This window comes from Chroicocephalus ridibundus, chromosome 5 (assembly GCF_963924245.1).
Source record: "Chroicocephalus ridibundus chromosome 5, bChrRid1.1, whole genome shotgun sequence".
Lineage (NCBI taxonomy): Eukaryota > Metazoa > Chordata > Aves > Charadriiformes > Laridae > Chroicocephalus > Chroicocephalus ridibundus.
In genome coordinates, this window is record NC_086288.1 from 26,120,940 (window position 1) to 26,136,157 (window position 15,218).

Here is a 15,218-nt window from a genome sequence, read left to right on the forward strand (position 1 = left end):
TTTATTTCCACAATTCTGAGACCGTTTATGAATTCAGCAAACTGGATCTTAATAAATTTGGATGCTGGTGGTGAATGAATGAGGACTTAAGCACTTAAAAAGCTTCTAGTGGCAGTGTCCTTTTCTGCAGCAGACAAGAGGCTAGAGAATTACTTTTCTAGTACTACATAGTTTTTACAGGAAATCTGGGAAAACGCAGCTTTTCTAGCATTTTCTAAAATTTATAGTCTATTTGTGTAGTGGGTCTTGTCATGAAAACAGAATCCTTCTTTTTGGGGTTGGCCCAGGTACCCAAAGGCAAGAGGAAATAACTTTATATGAAACAGAAGTTAAAGGCTACCTAAATAGTATTTCTGATGCAATATTTGAAGGTTTGCCACTTTGGGCCATGACATTTGTGCGTCTGGTAGTTTTGTTACTGCTTTTACGAACGCAGCAAAACCTTGGTAGACAGTATATTCAAATAAGATGGTGCTGGTACCACAGCATCCCACTAGACTGTTTCTCTGTCAGTCACGGTGTCAGTTAAGCCCCACGCTGCTGAGGCAGTGTGTGGAAATCATAGCCCATCTCAATGCCAGGAGGGAGAATTTGGTTTTATTATGGTATATCATGGTTGTCCCACGTGATGTTCGTTGCACAGCGCAGCTTCTGTGGTGTGGTCAAGCTGGGAATAAGAATGCAGGAGAAGGGCAGAAAGGGCTAGTGACAATTCCTTTAAACTGAGTTCTGAGACATTTCACACCTCCCTCCAGCATCTTCCCCACAGTCTGTCCCTTTCAGGGAAAAGCTCCAAAGGGATGCTTTTAGGGTGGCTTCACACAGTTTCTCTGGGCCTTGCATTTTTTTCTTCTGTGAGGGGGCAGTGTGTGGCCCTGATTATAATTTTAATTGGGATCAAGGGTTGTGTTTTACATAGGCACTGGAAGATTTCAGAACATGTTGTGGTTTAGTGATTCCAATCCCTCTGTCCCTGAGTGGTGATTTCTCAGGAGTTCATCACTGCAGAAAGGCAAGCTGTGACCTAAAATCAGATGTACTATAGACAAATTTACTCTTTAAATGAGAAAAAAAACACTAGTGAGGCCATTCGTAGAGTACTGTGTCTGGCTGTGGGCTCCTCAGTACAAGAGAGACATGGACATACGGGAGAGAGTCCAACGAAGCTTCTCAAAGATGAGTAAGGACTGGAACATCTCTCCTATGAGGAAAGGCTGAGAGAGCTGAGGCTGTTTAGTCTAGAGAAGGCTCAGGGGAAATCTCATCAATGTGGTCAAACACCTGAAGGGAAGGTGCAGAGATGATGGGCCAAGCGCTTTTCAGTGGTGCCCAGTGACAGGACCAGAGGCAATGGGCACAAACCGAAACAGCGGGAAACATTGTTTTTACTGTGACAGTGACTGAGCACTGGCACAGGTTACCCAGGGAGGCTGTAGGTATCCTTGGAGTTATCCTTGTAGATATCCTTAGCAATATTTAAAAGCCATCCAGAGATGGTCCTGGGCATGCAGCTCTAGGTGGCCCTGCTTGAGCAGGGAGAGTTGGACCAGATGATTTCCAGAGGTGCCTTCCAACCTCAACCAGTCTGTGGAAAAAAAAAAAACAAAAAACAAACAAACATGCTGTCTTGATGTGAAAGCTGGATGATGTGCAGAAGACAATTGTTTCTGCAGCCCAATACCTTTGCTGTCAGTGCTATTAAAGAGAGACTGCAATGAGTCAGGAAAGACATTAGCCACAGCCTGGTGAATGTAAAAAATATGTGAGATTAAGGATCTAGTTTTATAGCTTCTTTCATTTTACCAAGTTGAAAGGCAGTCTGATTGAAATTATTGCATCAGATGACATCGCTGAACGTCTAGTTTCCTTTGCATGCATCACTCCTTGAACAGAAGTGTAACTGTCTTCAGCCTTCTAAAGGGCAGCTATACTTTTTGTTAACCTCCAAAACACTAACCCGTGGAGATGAAGCATACACATACAGCGTTTTGCACTCCAGTTCTAACAAATGCTTTGATAAATAAATAAATAAAGTATCTACATGAAAGGAAAGTAATTAAGTATACTTCCTAACAGTAGTAGTTTGAATTATTTTCATGCCAAGAATCCAAATGGTCTTTTGGGACCAATGTTCCTAAAATAACATGGTATTTCAGTGTATAGCAAGGGAAGAGCTATCAATCTGTTCGCCTTCAAAATGTTAGCTGCCATTTTGCTTCATGACTGCTTTCGGAATTTCCTAACTGATGGGGGGTCTGTCAAGGCTTTGCTCTTTTTTTGGGTTTGCTTTGGGGTGGGGTATTGGTTTTTTTGTGGTTCGGGTTTTTTTGTTGTTGTTGTTTGGTTGGGGTTTTTATGTTAGGCTTTAATGGAATTGTTAAAATATCTATACTTAAAGCCAGACTACAAGACACGCAGTGTGAAAAAGGGAGGCTTCCTGGTGCAAAGCTTGTTTTGCTGTGCACTGGGAAAGTTCACCGGGGGCAGGATATAGAGTAGCTTATGTGCTGTGTGTTTTTATTTTGTCTTATAACTCCCTGATTCCTTGTATGGACAAGAAAATAGGGTTCTAAAATAGGGAAAGGAATATTATAGGTATGACAGAAAATTATTTTAGCCCCTGTTCTTCTGCACATTAGAAACAGAAGGATAATCACTTCAAGAGCATAAAGCCACAATGTCATTTCTGTGCTGTCCTTCTAGGTTTGCCTTCAATCTTTCCCACTCCCAGAGCTAATTTCTGCTGTGTTAATGCCTCTGCCTGGTACTTGCAGTGCCAGAAGTGTAGTGTTGGGCATAGGAAAGTCACATATAGGTCAGAAATTAGACTGTTGGTATGCACAGCCTGAGGTTTTCACTTTTTTTCCAAAGAAAATAAGATAATTCTTTTGTACCATTTTTTCAGTCACCTTTTTGTCACAGTAGTAGCTCTCTGCACTCATGGCACTGATACGTAAACCTGGGAGGGAAGTGCGAGCCTGGGACTTCAAACCTTTCATTAGAGATTTAAGCCCCTGAAAGTGTCAGCCGACAGCAGCTGTTTTAAAGTGAAGGGGACAGAAGCAAACTTGTTTGGGATGTGGGGATGAGGAGAAACAAGTGCATATTCATTGGTACCTTCTGCTTCATTTTGTCAACTGGCAGTTTTCTTCAAGTGCCTGTTAGGTCAGTCCTTTAGGACACTTAGCCTAATCTCCAACAGCTTCAAATCCTGACCACTCATGTATCAAATGCCTGTGCTACTATATCAGCCCTAGAGCTTCTGTAGCACAAAGGAGCCTTGAAACGGGGCTGACTCAAAGGGCTATTTAATTCCCTGTGAGTTTAATGGTACCTAACACTTTTTCTCTGGCTTGGAAAATACCTCAGTAGAGTTTCACTAGAACCTTGTTGGTTTTGGTTTATATTTTGAAATAGTCCAACTCTTGATGAGACTAAAATGTAATTGATGATTCTGTTACCTAATTTAGAAATAGCATGCAGCCTTCTTTCACAGAGAACTGGAGTTTATAAGTCTATGATTAAAATATGACTGTGGAAGTAAGAAAGAGAAAAGTCCTTTCTTAAGGAAGGCTTTTATGGAGTATTGGAACATACATATTGTTGCATTTGAAACAAGCCTTTGTCTTAACTTCTCTGTAACTTTTGAATAGCGTGTTGGTTTGTCATGTCTTAGTTTGATTACTGTATGAAAATTCTCCTCTGAGTTTCTGATATGAATTGCTGTTTCTAGTTTGATTACTATGTTAGTTATTGTATTTAGCTTTTACACATTTTTATACATTTACATAGCAAAGGGCTTCTAGAAGAACCTAGTTGCAGGCTTTTTCAAATCTTTTTTTGGATGTTATTTTATCATGCCTTGCCACCCTAGAAGTGCAGTGCAGTTGTGCACATGAGGGTAACGAAAGATGATAGGTATTGTGAAACTGAGGCATACTTCTGCAGAAGGTTTTACATAATTAGCCATCACCCCTAGTTGTTTTACAATAAAGTCTAACCATTACTTTATTATTTTACCTAAAATAAATATTATCTGTGGTTTTTCCATAAATCTGGGCAATAAACACTAGGAAATGTCTTTAAGGGTTTGTTTGGGGTTTGAATTTTTTTTGTTTGATTGGGTTTTTTGTTTTTAAATTTGAAGGAAGAAAAGAAGTTTGTAAATAATTGTTATTTGTTGATTGACTTATGAAAATTAGTTATGACTTCTTGAACTGTGGAAAAATATATATGCTATCCATTAAACATACCCAAAATTTGGATCACTGATAAAAATTTTTAAATCTTTTAAATCTACTTTTCAGACAGTGCTATAAGAATATGAACGATGGACGAGTAAGGTATACTTAAAAAATGAAAAGCTGCCTTTTCCTCCAAACTCTTCCATTTCTGGAATGGGCCCTTCTCATTTTTCTTCATTATCTGCCTTCCGTATGAGACCAGAAGCACAAATGTCAAAATAATTTAAGTTAAACCTTTCTTGCAGTATTTCTAAGTTGTAGAGAAGAGGAAGGCATTGGCAGTCTTGCTGGGAAGACTATGCTCTCAAGGTTAATTGGCCAGCTTTTCAGAATCAGTCTCGCAGTCCTGTGTTCTGTTTGGTTTGACACCTGTGTATTTCCAGTGCCTTCGGTAGAATTATTTCTTATCTATACAGGAGTTAGAGTTAATCAACCCTAACTGATGAAATAAGGTATTTTAGTGCCCACCTGTGGAGTACATATTCACAGAGTCTTTTAAAATTTTGTTTATCATTACTTACACAATATGAGACAGTAGATGAAATGCTCTTAATATATTTCATTTTGTCTTTCTTAACCACATCTTTTGTTTTCTTTGCCTTTAGGGGGAGCCTGGTTTGCCTGGCATAGCGGGAGAGAAGGGAGCAGCAGGGCTTAAGGTTGGTATTGAAAACAGATTAAAAAGAGAAGCACACAGTACGTGAGTGCGTGTATAGATGACAGTCGTGCTTTCCAACTTGGGTTTATATTCTGACTGGCTTTTAATGATCTGCTCCCTCCAGCGATCAGCGCTGTAAGAGGCTTTACACGTTTCACTGTAAAGAAGCATATTCTTCTGCTGTGCATGTATAATTCCAGTCAGTGGCACTGACGCACATGCACCCGCTGCCAAGTGAATGCAATATGCCTGCAAGTGTTTGGGAATTTGGGGACCTTTTTTAGAAAGGCTTTGTTTATGCTCCTTACAATGTGTTTCAGGCTTCTTTTCAAGAACTACTGTGGTCAATTCTTTGACGAATGTCAGGGTTAAGTCTTGAGGGCTGATCTTGCTATTGTGGAAGTTAGCAACAAGCCTCATTAGGAGCATCTCTCAGCCTGTATTTGGTACACTAGAATGTCTCTTTGCACTTATTTTATTGTTAAATAATTTTTTTCTGCTGTTTTAATATTGAGCAAGTGAAATAGAACAGAAAGCTTATGATAACTTCATTTAAAAGAAAGCTGGACACGTTCGAGATGATAGGAGCTGTGGGCCTCTTGGAAAGGGTAATGCTAAATTCTAATCCCATCAGCTGCAAGCGTGCTTCTTTGGTGCACATGTGCTCCTCAGCTGATTCTGTGCATCACGCTGCTGCTGACAGACGCACGGGGCAGGCTTTTTACGTTTACTGACTGGCTGCTTGTCCATCAGGAATGAAAACAAACCATTTGGGAGCATGACCTTTTCTTACTTTGTATACAGAAGCAGCCAAATTATGGCAGTTGATGCTTAATTCGTATTCACAGCTGTAGTCTTTGAGTTGCCTAGTGACCGCCAGCCATCAGAAGGGGCAAAGATGAGGCAGAGTGCAGTTCTGAGCCAGAAGTTCAGAGATGAGTTGTCAGGGTCAGGCTGGTGTGCAAAAGTGCATTAGCCATCGAGCCAGTTTCTCAAGCAAGTAATAATTTTTAAAAATAATGTCTATAAGCCATCTTTTCGCTACAGAGAATGTAAAGAGCACCAAGGGCTCTTTACTCTGAATCAATTATGGATTAGTTCAAGACACTTAAGGCTTTTTGTCTCTTCTGAGGAACCTTCTAAGCCATTAACAGAATGGTTCCCCTCACTTTCAGCCTTTGGATTTTTCTTTCATTCATTCCCAAAATAAGGAGAGCCAAACGTAGGAGTCACCTAGGTGCTGGCAGGTCACTTCACAAAGGCGTGTGCCTGTTTGTCAGGGTTTAATCTAAGACAAAATGGGGGAAAAAAGTCTTTACATGCAAATCATTAGGCTTTTAAAATTATGTTGAAGGTGTACTTACTGTGTGAATTCTATTAAATTTACATAATTTATTGTTTATTGAAGATTTTTTTGTTGGATCATCTGAGGCAATGTCATCAGTAGCAACACAGTTGTTAGTAATTGACATATTAATGATAGTAATTCTAACACTTTGATTTTTGCTTGCGTTAGTAATTTACAACTTCTTTGCTACAATTATTTTCATCAGGGTGACCCTGGAGAAAGAGGAGAAAAGGTGAGACATGTTTCACTTCCTTTGTGGTGGTTTTGTTTTTGAGAATTGCTTGGAGAAATGCCAGTGCGCAGATTCAGAGTTAAAAAAGAAATAAATGCAGCTACTACCTAGAACTTGAGCAGCATTGTGCAGCTTTTACTAGTGTCAAATAATACCTACTAATGGAAATTACTGATCTGCAATTAGTGCAGTGGAATTAGTCACACAGAGCAGCGGTCGTGTGTTAAAGGCTGCACAGTTGAGCATCTGTGCAATTAATAACTATGATCGCTCTCAGGAGAAGATGACCCTGTCTGAATAAGGGAAAGATCCACGCATTTCTAACTTGGTTTCAGTGCTCTGTCACCTGTCTGGAGTAAAACAATTAGGTTAACGGAGTGATAAATACATCGACTCTAAATGATATATGGGTAACCATTCTCCACGTACTAAAAGTGTAGTCCTGTGTTCTTGCTTGAGGCAGTTTAAGTGAGAGCAAGAGAATTTGCCTCAATGATCTTAGACTATAGACTGTTGGGAGAGGTGCCGGCAGCACAAACGGTACACTAACGGTGCCCAGATCGGCGGTAAGTTAGTGAGGAGTTACTTCTCTGACGCCCACAGTCACGCCAAGACAAGACGAGGGTCAGAATGAGCGCCACACAGCAAAACGTGGGTGTAATTCCGCTCTCCTAGGGTGAGCGGGCAGTAGGAGCATCCATGTGAGAGTACACACTGAGTGAGAGTCAAGCTTCTACACCTGTACAAGGCAAGTTTGAGAAATGCTGTAAGCCTCATTTTGAGTAGGAATCTGTTCATAGACTCATCTTCTGTGAACACACTGAGATAAATTTTTTTAAAAGTAAGTTGCTTAATTCAAGTGCAATTTGCTCTTGAGGAATGTCTGCCCGTGTCTTTGCAGTTGCAATTGAATTTCACTCCTAAATCTGTGTAAATCCATGTAATAGCAGCTGCAAGCATGCTTTGCAAAGGCAATTCATTTCACATTTTCAAAAGCATATCATAAAAATAATCCAGGGGAATCTTGAAAGCATATATCCCGCTTGTAGAAGTATGTAGTTGGGAATCTCTTTTTATTAAATCATTACTTCAGTTAAAATTTTATTCATTGGAGAACTTCAGTAATCATTTGTTTGTTTTCAGACACAAAAAGAATAACTAAAGATGTTAACATATACTGAATTTCCATTACTTAAAATCATTATATTTTTCCATAATCAACCTTTGTCTTTTCCTAAAAAATGTAATTATAAATGCCCTCAATATGCTTTATCATGTCAAACGACATTCCTAACAGTTACTGTTTCATGTTCCCATGTTTCACCAAGCTTTTAGTGAAAGTGCTGCTAGATTGTTAGCTAGTTCCCATTGTGTCAGTGGTATATAAAATTATCTCTCTTCTAAGTCCTTTGAATGGAATTTTACCTGAAGGTTTTCAAAGCAATGTGACACATACTGAGTATTGTTATTTGATTACTACTATGGCTATCTGACTAAGACCTACTAGAAAGTTTTTTAGCTTACTTAGACTCAACATTTGTCAATATTTTTGGCATTTTAAATATTTCTCACACTTTACATGAACCTCAAGTCCCACAGACCTTTTTGGCCAACAGTCTCATCTGTAATGAAGGCTTTATGGTGTAGTCTGGACTTATTATATGGCTATATTAGTATACATGGAAATGGGATATTTTTATGGATAAATCTTGCAAAATGTTTCTTTACAAAGCTATTTTTAAAACATAAAATGTCTACCCAGCCATGAAAAAGTTATGTGGACATCACTTTTTTGACAATAAACAATGTGTAGTATTTATGCCGAGATAACAGCCTCCAAGGTGGCTCCTTGGAGGGGTGGCATTCAGTGAATTTTTCCTAGTTTGTGAATCATTCATAAAGGACTTCAGACTCAGAGAGCATATACCATAAATTACTTGAGAATCCTAATAAAAAGTATTGGAATTGTGTAACTGTCACCTGAATTTGATTAGATGCATACATACTGGCAATTTAAAATGCTGAATCATCATGAAATCATTCCTTCATTGCTAAACCACAGTGGCTTGGGGAAGTCTGTAGACTATACCTACAGGAAAATAGTTATTTGATAGTTTGTGGGTTTTTTTGAGGATCTGTGAAACGGATTATAGTAATAGTGAAGACTGTAATGTTCACAGACATAATCAATCAACAGACACAGCAGCTATATAAACCGTGCTTCCTGACCATGTCATAGACAGATTGACTACCTGATTAACAAAATTAGCTTGCTAATCATGATGGGATGCTGACTATTCTCTGCATGCTGTGTGCTTACATAAAACCATTAAAATATAATATGTATTTTAATTATAGGGGGATACTGGAGAAAATGGACCGAAGGGTGACACAGGAGAAAAGGTACACTACTTACCACTATAGAAGAAAATGCGTGTTTTAGGCATGCTTACAGTATAACCAGCTAATGAAAATAGTAATTTGATCAAAAAAAAAAAAAATGCATTTTAAACTTTTTTTTTAAATGATGCTGAGTGATTTGACTGAGTTAATTTTTATGAACAGCAGGAAAAAAGTCATGGTTCTGTCCAATTAAGCATAAAATTCCTGACTTTATATATAGCAGCAGCTTTAGTACAGGATACATCAGCATGTCTCTAATTAGCACTCCTCTGCTGAAATTTGCATCATATAGAAACTTTGGTCGCAACCTGCCAGACTGTTGGAACTAGGTCTGCTGAGTTATAGTCATTTCTGACATATCCTTTTACGCTTCCCCTTCTCTGTTCCCCTCAAAGAGCGGGACCAAGCCAATATGGGTCAAAAAATATGGTATCGTAATAGGTAACTTCCCTCCAGATTGCCAGCTGGACAATTGAGAGTTGAAGATAAAAACTGTGGTTTAAATTTTTTTGCCAGGTGACGTCAGCAATAACCCCACTTAATACCTTTTTAGTTCGTTGTTGCAAAGTACCAACGTGTAGTAGAAGTCACTAAAAAGAAGACATTGTCAAAATTTTATTTTACTTGGTTTTGATTTATTTTATGTGGGATTCATGCTGTATCACTGAAGAAAAAAGAAAAAAAATTGAGTTTGAGTTTTTAAATGTGCTTTACTTTCACAAGTCATAGTCTTTAGCAGTCAGAGCAAAGCCTGTGTTGCACTGGAAGAAGAGTCAGTCATAATGGTCTCTTCTGGCTGTCATTTTGGAACTCCTATGCTTCTAAAAATATTAATTTTAGTGACTACACTTGGGCAGAAGCATACAAATTTCTTCTTGTACACCTATATGTGTAATTGCTTAACCAACTCACATCAGTTTAGCGTAAGGAGAAATTTATGATGGATTTCTCAAGCTGGTAAGGAATGCATGCAAATCTCTCAGGTCCTATAATTTGGATAAAGTAAAGCTGTGCTTTCAAGAGCACAGGATTTTATGGGGCATATTCTAAAATTAGCAATTAAAAGTAGATATTAGGTTTAAGAATAATCAAGTTATTTGATTCCCAGAGTTCATTTAAATAATACTTCATCTGCAATCAGGCTTATCAACCCAGATGAAAGTCTTAAGAACCTTATTTAGTTAGTTACACAATGTATGCTGGTAACATCATCTTGATCCACTTTTATGTGATTCAACAATATAATCTCATAGCAAGTATGAGATTGTTTTTCAGAGAGATAGTTGTGCAACAAGTAAATGGGAAGTTAATGATCTCTCTGGGAAGCCTAGCGCAGCTTCACTTGTTGCTTTTCTACTTTGTCAACTGTGAGGGCGAGCTTCCATCCCACTAGAATGCCCATCCTGCACTGTGGTCTTCAGTGAGCACATTGTCCTGCTTGGGATCTTGTTTAAGGAATGAAAAAGTTCTCTCCCTCTTTCAGTGGGAAATCCTTTCTCCACAAGTATAACGTTTTAAACGTTTCTGTGTGAGCTTTCAACAGTTTGGCAGTCTAGTTGGGATCAACTTGTGGAAAGTATAAGTCATCAAGAGACTTCTTATACCACTGTATCTGAAGAAATTTTAATAAACTGGTGGAACTTCCTGATACAGAAGTCTCCCATCTCTTCCAGGTTTCAACTAAGTTTCAGAGGTGGGGTGGTGACATGGGAATGTATGCTGTTTGTGTAGAGTGCCTTGCTTTAACTGAAACAGGCTAAAATCCACTGCATGAATTTTTACAACAGAGTAAGCAGAACTGTGACTTAGTTGACTTTCATTATTTTTCTTCCGTTTTCCCTGCCTGCAAGACAGTCTGCCACCCAGAAAGAAAGATCTAGATCTTACAGGGCAGCTGCAGCTTGAAGTTCCTGGTAAAGAGCTCTCCCAAGCAGCACTTTGTAGGGAGCTTAGGAAGGTGTGTTTTGACAGATAATTTAGGAGCAACCATTAAACTTGGTGTAATTACATTACATTTGTACTACTTAACAAGGATTGTATTCTTTCCTGCTCTTCAGCATAGGGGGAAGTTGTTACTGTATGATCATTATGTAGAATTCCAGCACGAATTTGCCCAGCAATCGCTAATCATATAAGTGTTAAAGGAAATCAGAATGACTATTACAGACGCATCTAATTAACATGTTCACAGAGTAGCTTTGACTTTTTTTCTATATTTTTTCACTTATATTTTTTTGTGTATTGTGTCTGCACTTTCTCTACTGGTGTCATGATCATCTTGAGGAGGCAGTTAAACTTACTTTGACTATAAACGCTGCTATAATGCAAGGTTTCAGAGTAGCTCCATAGCATTCCTTCTGTGTTTTCCACTGGGTGCTTTCTCTTGGGTAGGAGATTAACATAAAAAACTATGTCTGTTGTCTTAAACGAAGCAGACAAAATTGAGTTCCAGCAAATCTAACAGCCAGCCTTATTGATGCATTATGCTTATAGATATCGTCTGTTATAGTTTTTCCCTACGACACAGTCTGTTCCTTGTATTTGGGTAGCTCTGAAAAGTTTGGGGCATGTGTTATATTATGGAACTTCACTACCAGATGAGCTCTGAAAGTTTTTGCCAGCTGAACACTTGTGGGGGTGAGTGTAAGACTTATTAAGGCTCAGTTTTTTAAAGACTGTTTTTAAGAGAGCTGCTGGATGTATTGTTCAGAGATGAGATAAGACTACTATCCATTCAGTTCTCACGTGTTCAACCACATGCATGTACGAACCCTTCCTGCTCAGTAAACAAGCTGTAAATTTTATGTAAATAAATGCAGAGACCGTTGCACCAGGTAATAATGCTACACATATGCTTAAGAGATTTAATTCATAGTTCACAAAACTTAAAAACATATCTTTAAATGCTTAAATAATCTTTCTGTGAGATAAATACTAAATTTTCATTTATACGGTGAGAGAGATCAGGTGACAAGAGTTTCAGACTTGGTTTAGGAACGAGTTCCTGTTTGTGCAATTAACGTAGCATTGTTTTCTGAACTGCTGTACCTAGTGGCTCTCAGAAATATGAAGTTGGGTGCCCACTTTTTGACCTGTGACAGAAGAAAAAAAGGTCTTTGTTTAATTGTCCTCCTTTGAAGATAGTATCAATGCCAGACTTGAGTTCTTGCTTCTACTCTTCTACTGTAGCCTTGGTCCCTAGGAACTACCAAGTATCCTCCTGCTGTGTGCATGCTCTCCTGCTAAACTTTCTTCATTTTCAAACTGTCTGACTCACCAGAGAACCGAGAACACGCTGTACCATAATTTTTTCTTTAATCCCATATTAATTTTCATTCTTGCATGAAGGTGGATTATAAATACTTTGTGTCTTATCTTCCCCACATCCATCATTATCCTTTAAAACGTTTAACTGGTGAATGTCTCTTACCAGTTGCTTTGCCACTTTATAGCTATAAAAAGTCCTTGAGGCTTTGCAGTTGTACATGCTTGTAAGGGATATCGGCAGTATCACTCATGCATGTCTATCAAAATGAGGCAGCTCAGGTTTCTAGACATGAATCAACCCTTCATAAAACTGATTTTTATTTTTTCTTTACACAAGAGCGAGCTGCAGTAACTGTGTGGAGAAAATCTATTGCTGTTCTTCAAAGAGCAGTGAGCATGTTATCTGGTAGCATTTAATTTTATGAGACCATTACCCAACAGACCCCATACCCAAACCAACTTTAAAACTATGGCATTCACAGAACTTCCTGCAGCTTTGCCAGACCATCAGGAATGGATATCCCCTGTTTGTATTTTAATGCAAAGAATATGAAATGTCTATACTCTCCTTAAACATCTTCAAAGTGGGTTACAGTACTCCTATGATACCTATGTAAATCACTTGCAGGCTGCTGGGGAGCTTGGAGTTGCTACTGTGTAGCAACCTGTTACTTTCAACGAGTAATTTTGCACTTTTTGCAGCCAGAGGCCTGGACGCCCATATGTTCGCGTGGGGTCTCTGTCTGGGTGCCCACAGTTTTTTTTAACAGCAGCCTTCGACCAGGTAGCAACCATGGCTGGATCTCTACACACAAGCGAGACCTTGTGACTCGACAGTCAGTTGGGGTGAGCACTGGTTGCTTGCTCTGTGGTTGCTCCCGGAGGCTTCTTATAACCTGGTGGCTTGATCCACCGGGGAGGTGCTGTCTCTGCCCCCAGGCTCCCTCAGCAGCCTGCCCACCAGCTGACAGCCCTCAGCACAGGCCAAGGGCTTTTGCCGGCTTCCCAGAAGAGCTTTTTGTAGGCCCTTTTCGCTGCAGATACCTTCCCCAGCGCAGTCTTACCTGCCCTGAAGCTGGTCTCTGCAGCAATCATTTTCATTTGTGAAATTTGATGCTAACTATTATGCTGTTTGGATGAGCAAAATTAAATCTCTGTGCATGTTCTTGAAAACAACACTGTTCCTTTTCTGCATCACACTGACTTATTCATTGGGTAAATTCCTACGTAGCAGCACAGAGGACAGGTAATCTTGCTATATAGCTATTTTGCTATATAATCTTGCTATACTCTTGCATGTTTTGTTAAGTTTGTTCCCTGAAAAACTGTATATGTAACATGTGATTATTTCTTGTGGATTTTGTATCAGGGTGACCCTGGTTCTTCTGCTGCAGGAATTAAGGTAATTTAGTTTTAAAGCAGTTGTACAGGGAGAAGAGGGGTGGTTGGTCTGTGTTACTTTGTAGTGTCATGGACGTTTTGGGTACTGTTAATGTAATGGTTTTCCCTGGCTCTATTTTAATTCGTTTTTTCAGACCTCATGTCTTTCATCTCTTTTCTTTTAGGGTGAACCCGGTGAATCTGGACGGCCTGGACAAAAGGTATGAGTTGGAAATGTTGAGTTTTCCGTGTCCTCTCTGTTGGATCTGTGGTAAACGATGTTACGCAGATGTTACCAGTGGTACTTACCTATACTAGGATGATCCCAATTTAACAGCCCAAGGCCTCACATATTTGGTTATGATCATTTTGTATTTTAAAAAAGCACAGGAATGATGATACTAATTAGCATGAGAAGCAACATTAGAATAACCCACCTCCTCTTCTAGCCACAGCGCACTTCTTGCATTGAAAGCTTACCCCATCGCAGCTGGTGAGACTGACAAAGAACGGCTCCGCTCCTTGAGTGATCACAAGTTAACCCTGCATGTTTGACTGAATATTAACCTTCAGACTATGGTACCTTATTACATCTCATTAGGAAGAAAATAAATATTGACTAGAAACCCTTTCACATATACCTTTAAGGGGAATTAAACTGTCAGAGGCATGCGGCACATTTGGAAGGATGTAGAGCAGCTAATGCTGCCGTGTTCTTCCTTCCGGGGGAAGAAATTCCCCTGGGTGCTGCGTAGCTGAGGCTGCTTTTGCAAGTGAAGGTCCAGCAGGAACTGTAATGACTGTGCTGCATGGGGTATTCTGAAGCTGGGGAATTGCCCCCTTGAATCCATCAAACACAGTGAATGCTGTGCCTTCAGCTGCCTTTCATGAGAATAGGAGGCAGGTCCTGCTGGGAGAGCTGGTGAAAGGGCAAAGAGAAGAGATGAGGAGGGAAACAGATTTTCGCTGTGCAGTACTTGGTTTCCCTCAGGAGCCTTCAGCACCCTTGTTGCTGCTTGTAACATTGAAAATTACCCACTGCTGCCAGAGTGGAGCAGAGTCCAGGTGCCACTTGAGTTAGTAGGTATTCCAGACAGGCAGCCAAGAGCTAAAATTCTATATAGTGAATAGCAGTACAACCATTTTATAATACTCAGGGTCATTTGGTGACTAAGCAAACCCCCAAAAGTTGTGTAAATATAAAATAAAATAAGAAGTTAAGCTTTTTTTTTTTTGAGAAATTATAACTGTCACCAATTATAACAGACTAAACAAAGACTATTATGGTTGCAAACACAGTTCAATAAAATGCAGTTTTAATTAGGAGAGGTAATCAAAGTAGTTTAAAGCTATCTAATCCACAGAATCATTCAGTGTGCGCATTCTGCAGTGTATGCTCTGCTTGGGTAATAAACTAGAAAATGCACTTAAGAGCCTATTGAGATTCATACTCTCATTAGCTGGCTGCCATGGAGGCAAAACTAGCAGTGATTTATCAGCAGGGTGGATCTTGGTCCCCAGGCACTTAGGTTTCATCTTGTTTAAGTAACCCAGATAAGCGAGAGGTACGCGGTTCAGACTTTCTACAGTTTCGGCTTGTTGTTCACACCAAAGGGGGCTTAATGTGTTCTTTCCACTTCACATCACAAGCTTCCAGTATGCCACATTCGTGTCTCCAGCCTGAAC

General features: G+C 39.5%; 1 protein-coding gene across 1 annotated transcript in view; it reads left to right on the plus strand.

The window, feature by feature from the left end:
* The window catches only part of COL25A1 (collagen type XXV alpha 1 chain), a 323,508-nt gene that overhangs the window by 249,864 nt on the left and 58,426 nt on the right, over positions 1–15,218 (plus strand). Inside the window, exons 13-17 of the mRNA XM_063336217.1 lie at positions 4,850–4,903; positions 6,456–6,482; positions 8,841–8,885; positions 13,522–13,554; positions 13,718–13,753. Coding sequence (XP_063192287.1) covers positions 4,850–4,903; positions 6,456–6,482; positions 8,841–8,885; positions 13,522–13,554; positions 13,718–13,753 — 195 coding nt within the window. The remainder of the gene's footprint in view (positions 1–4,849; positions 4,904–6,455; positions 6,483–8,840; positions 8,886–13,521; positions 13,555–13,717; positions 13,754–15,218) is intronic.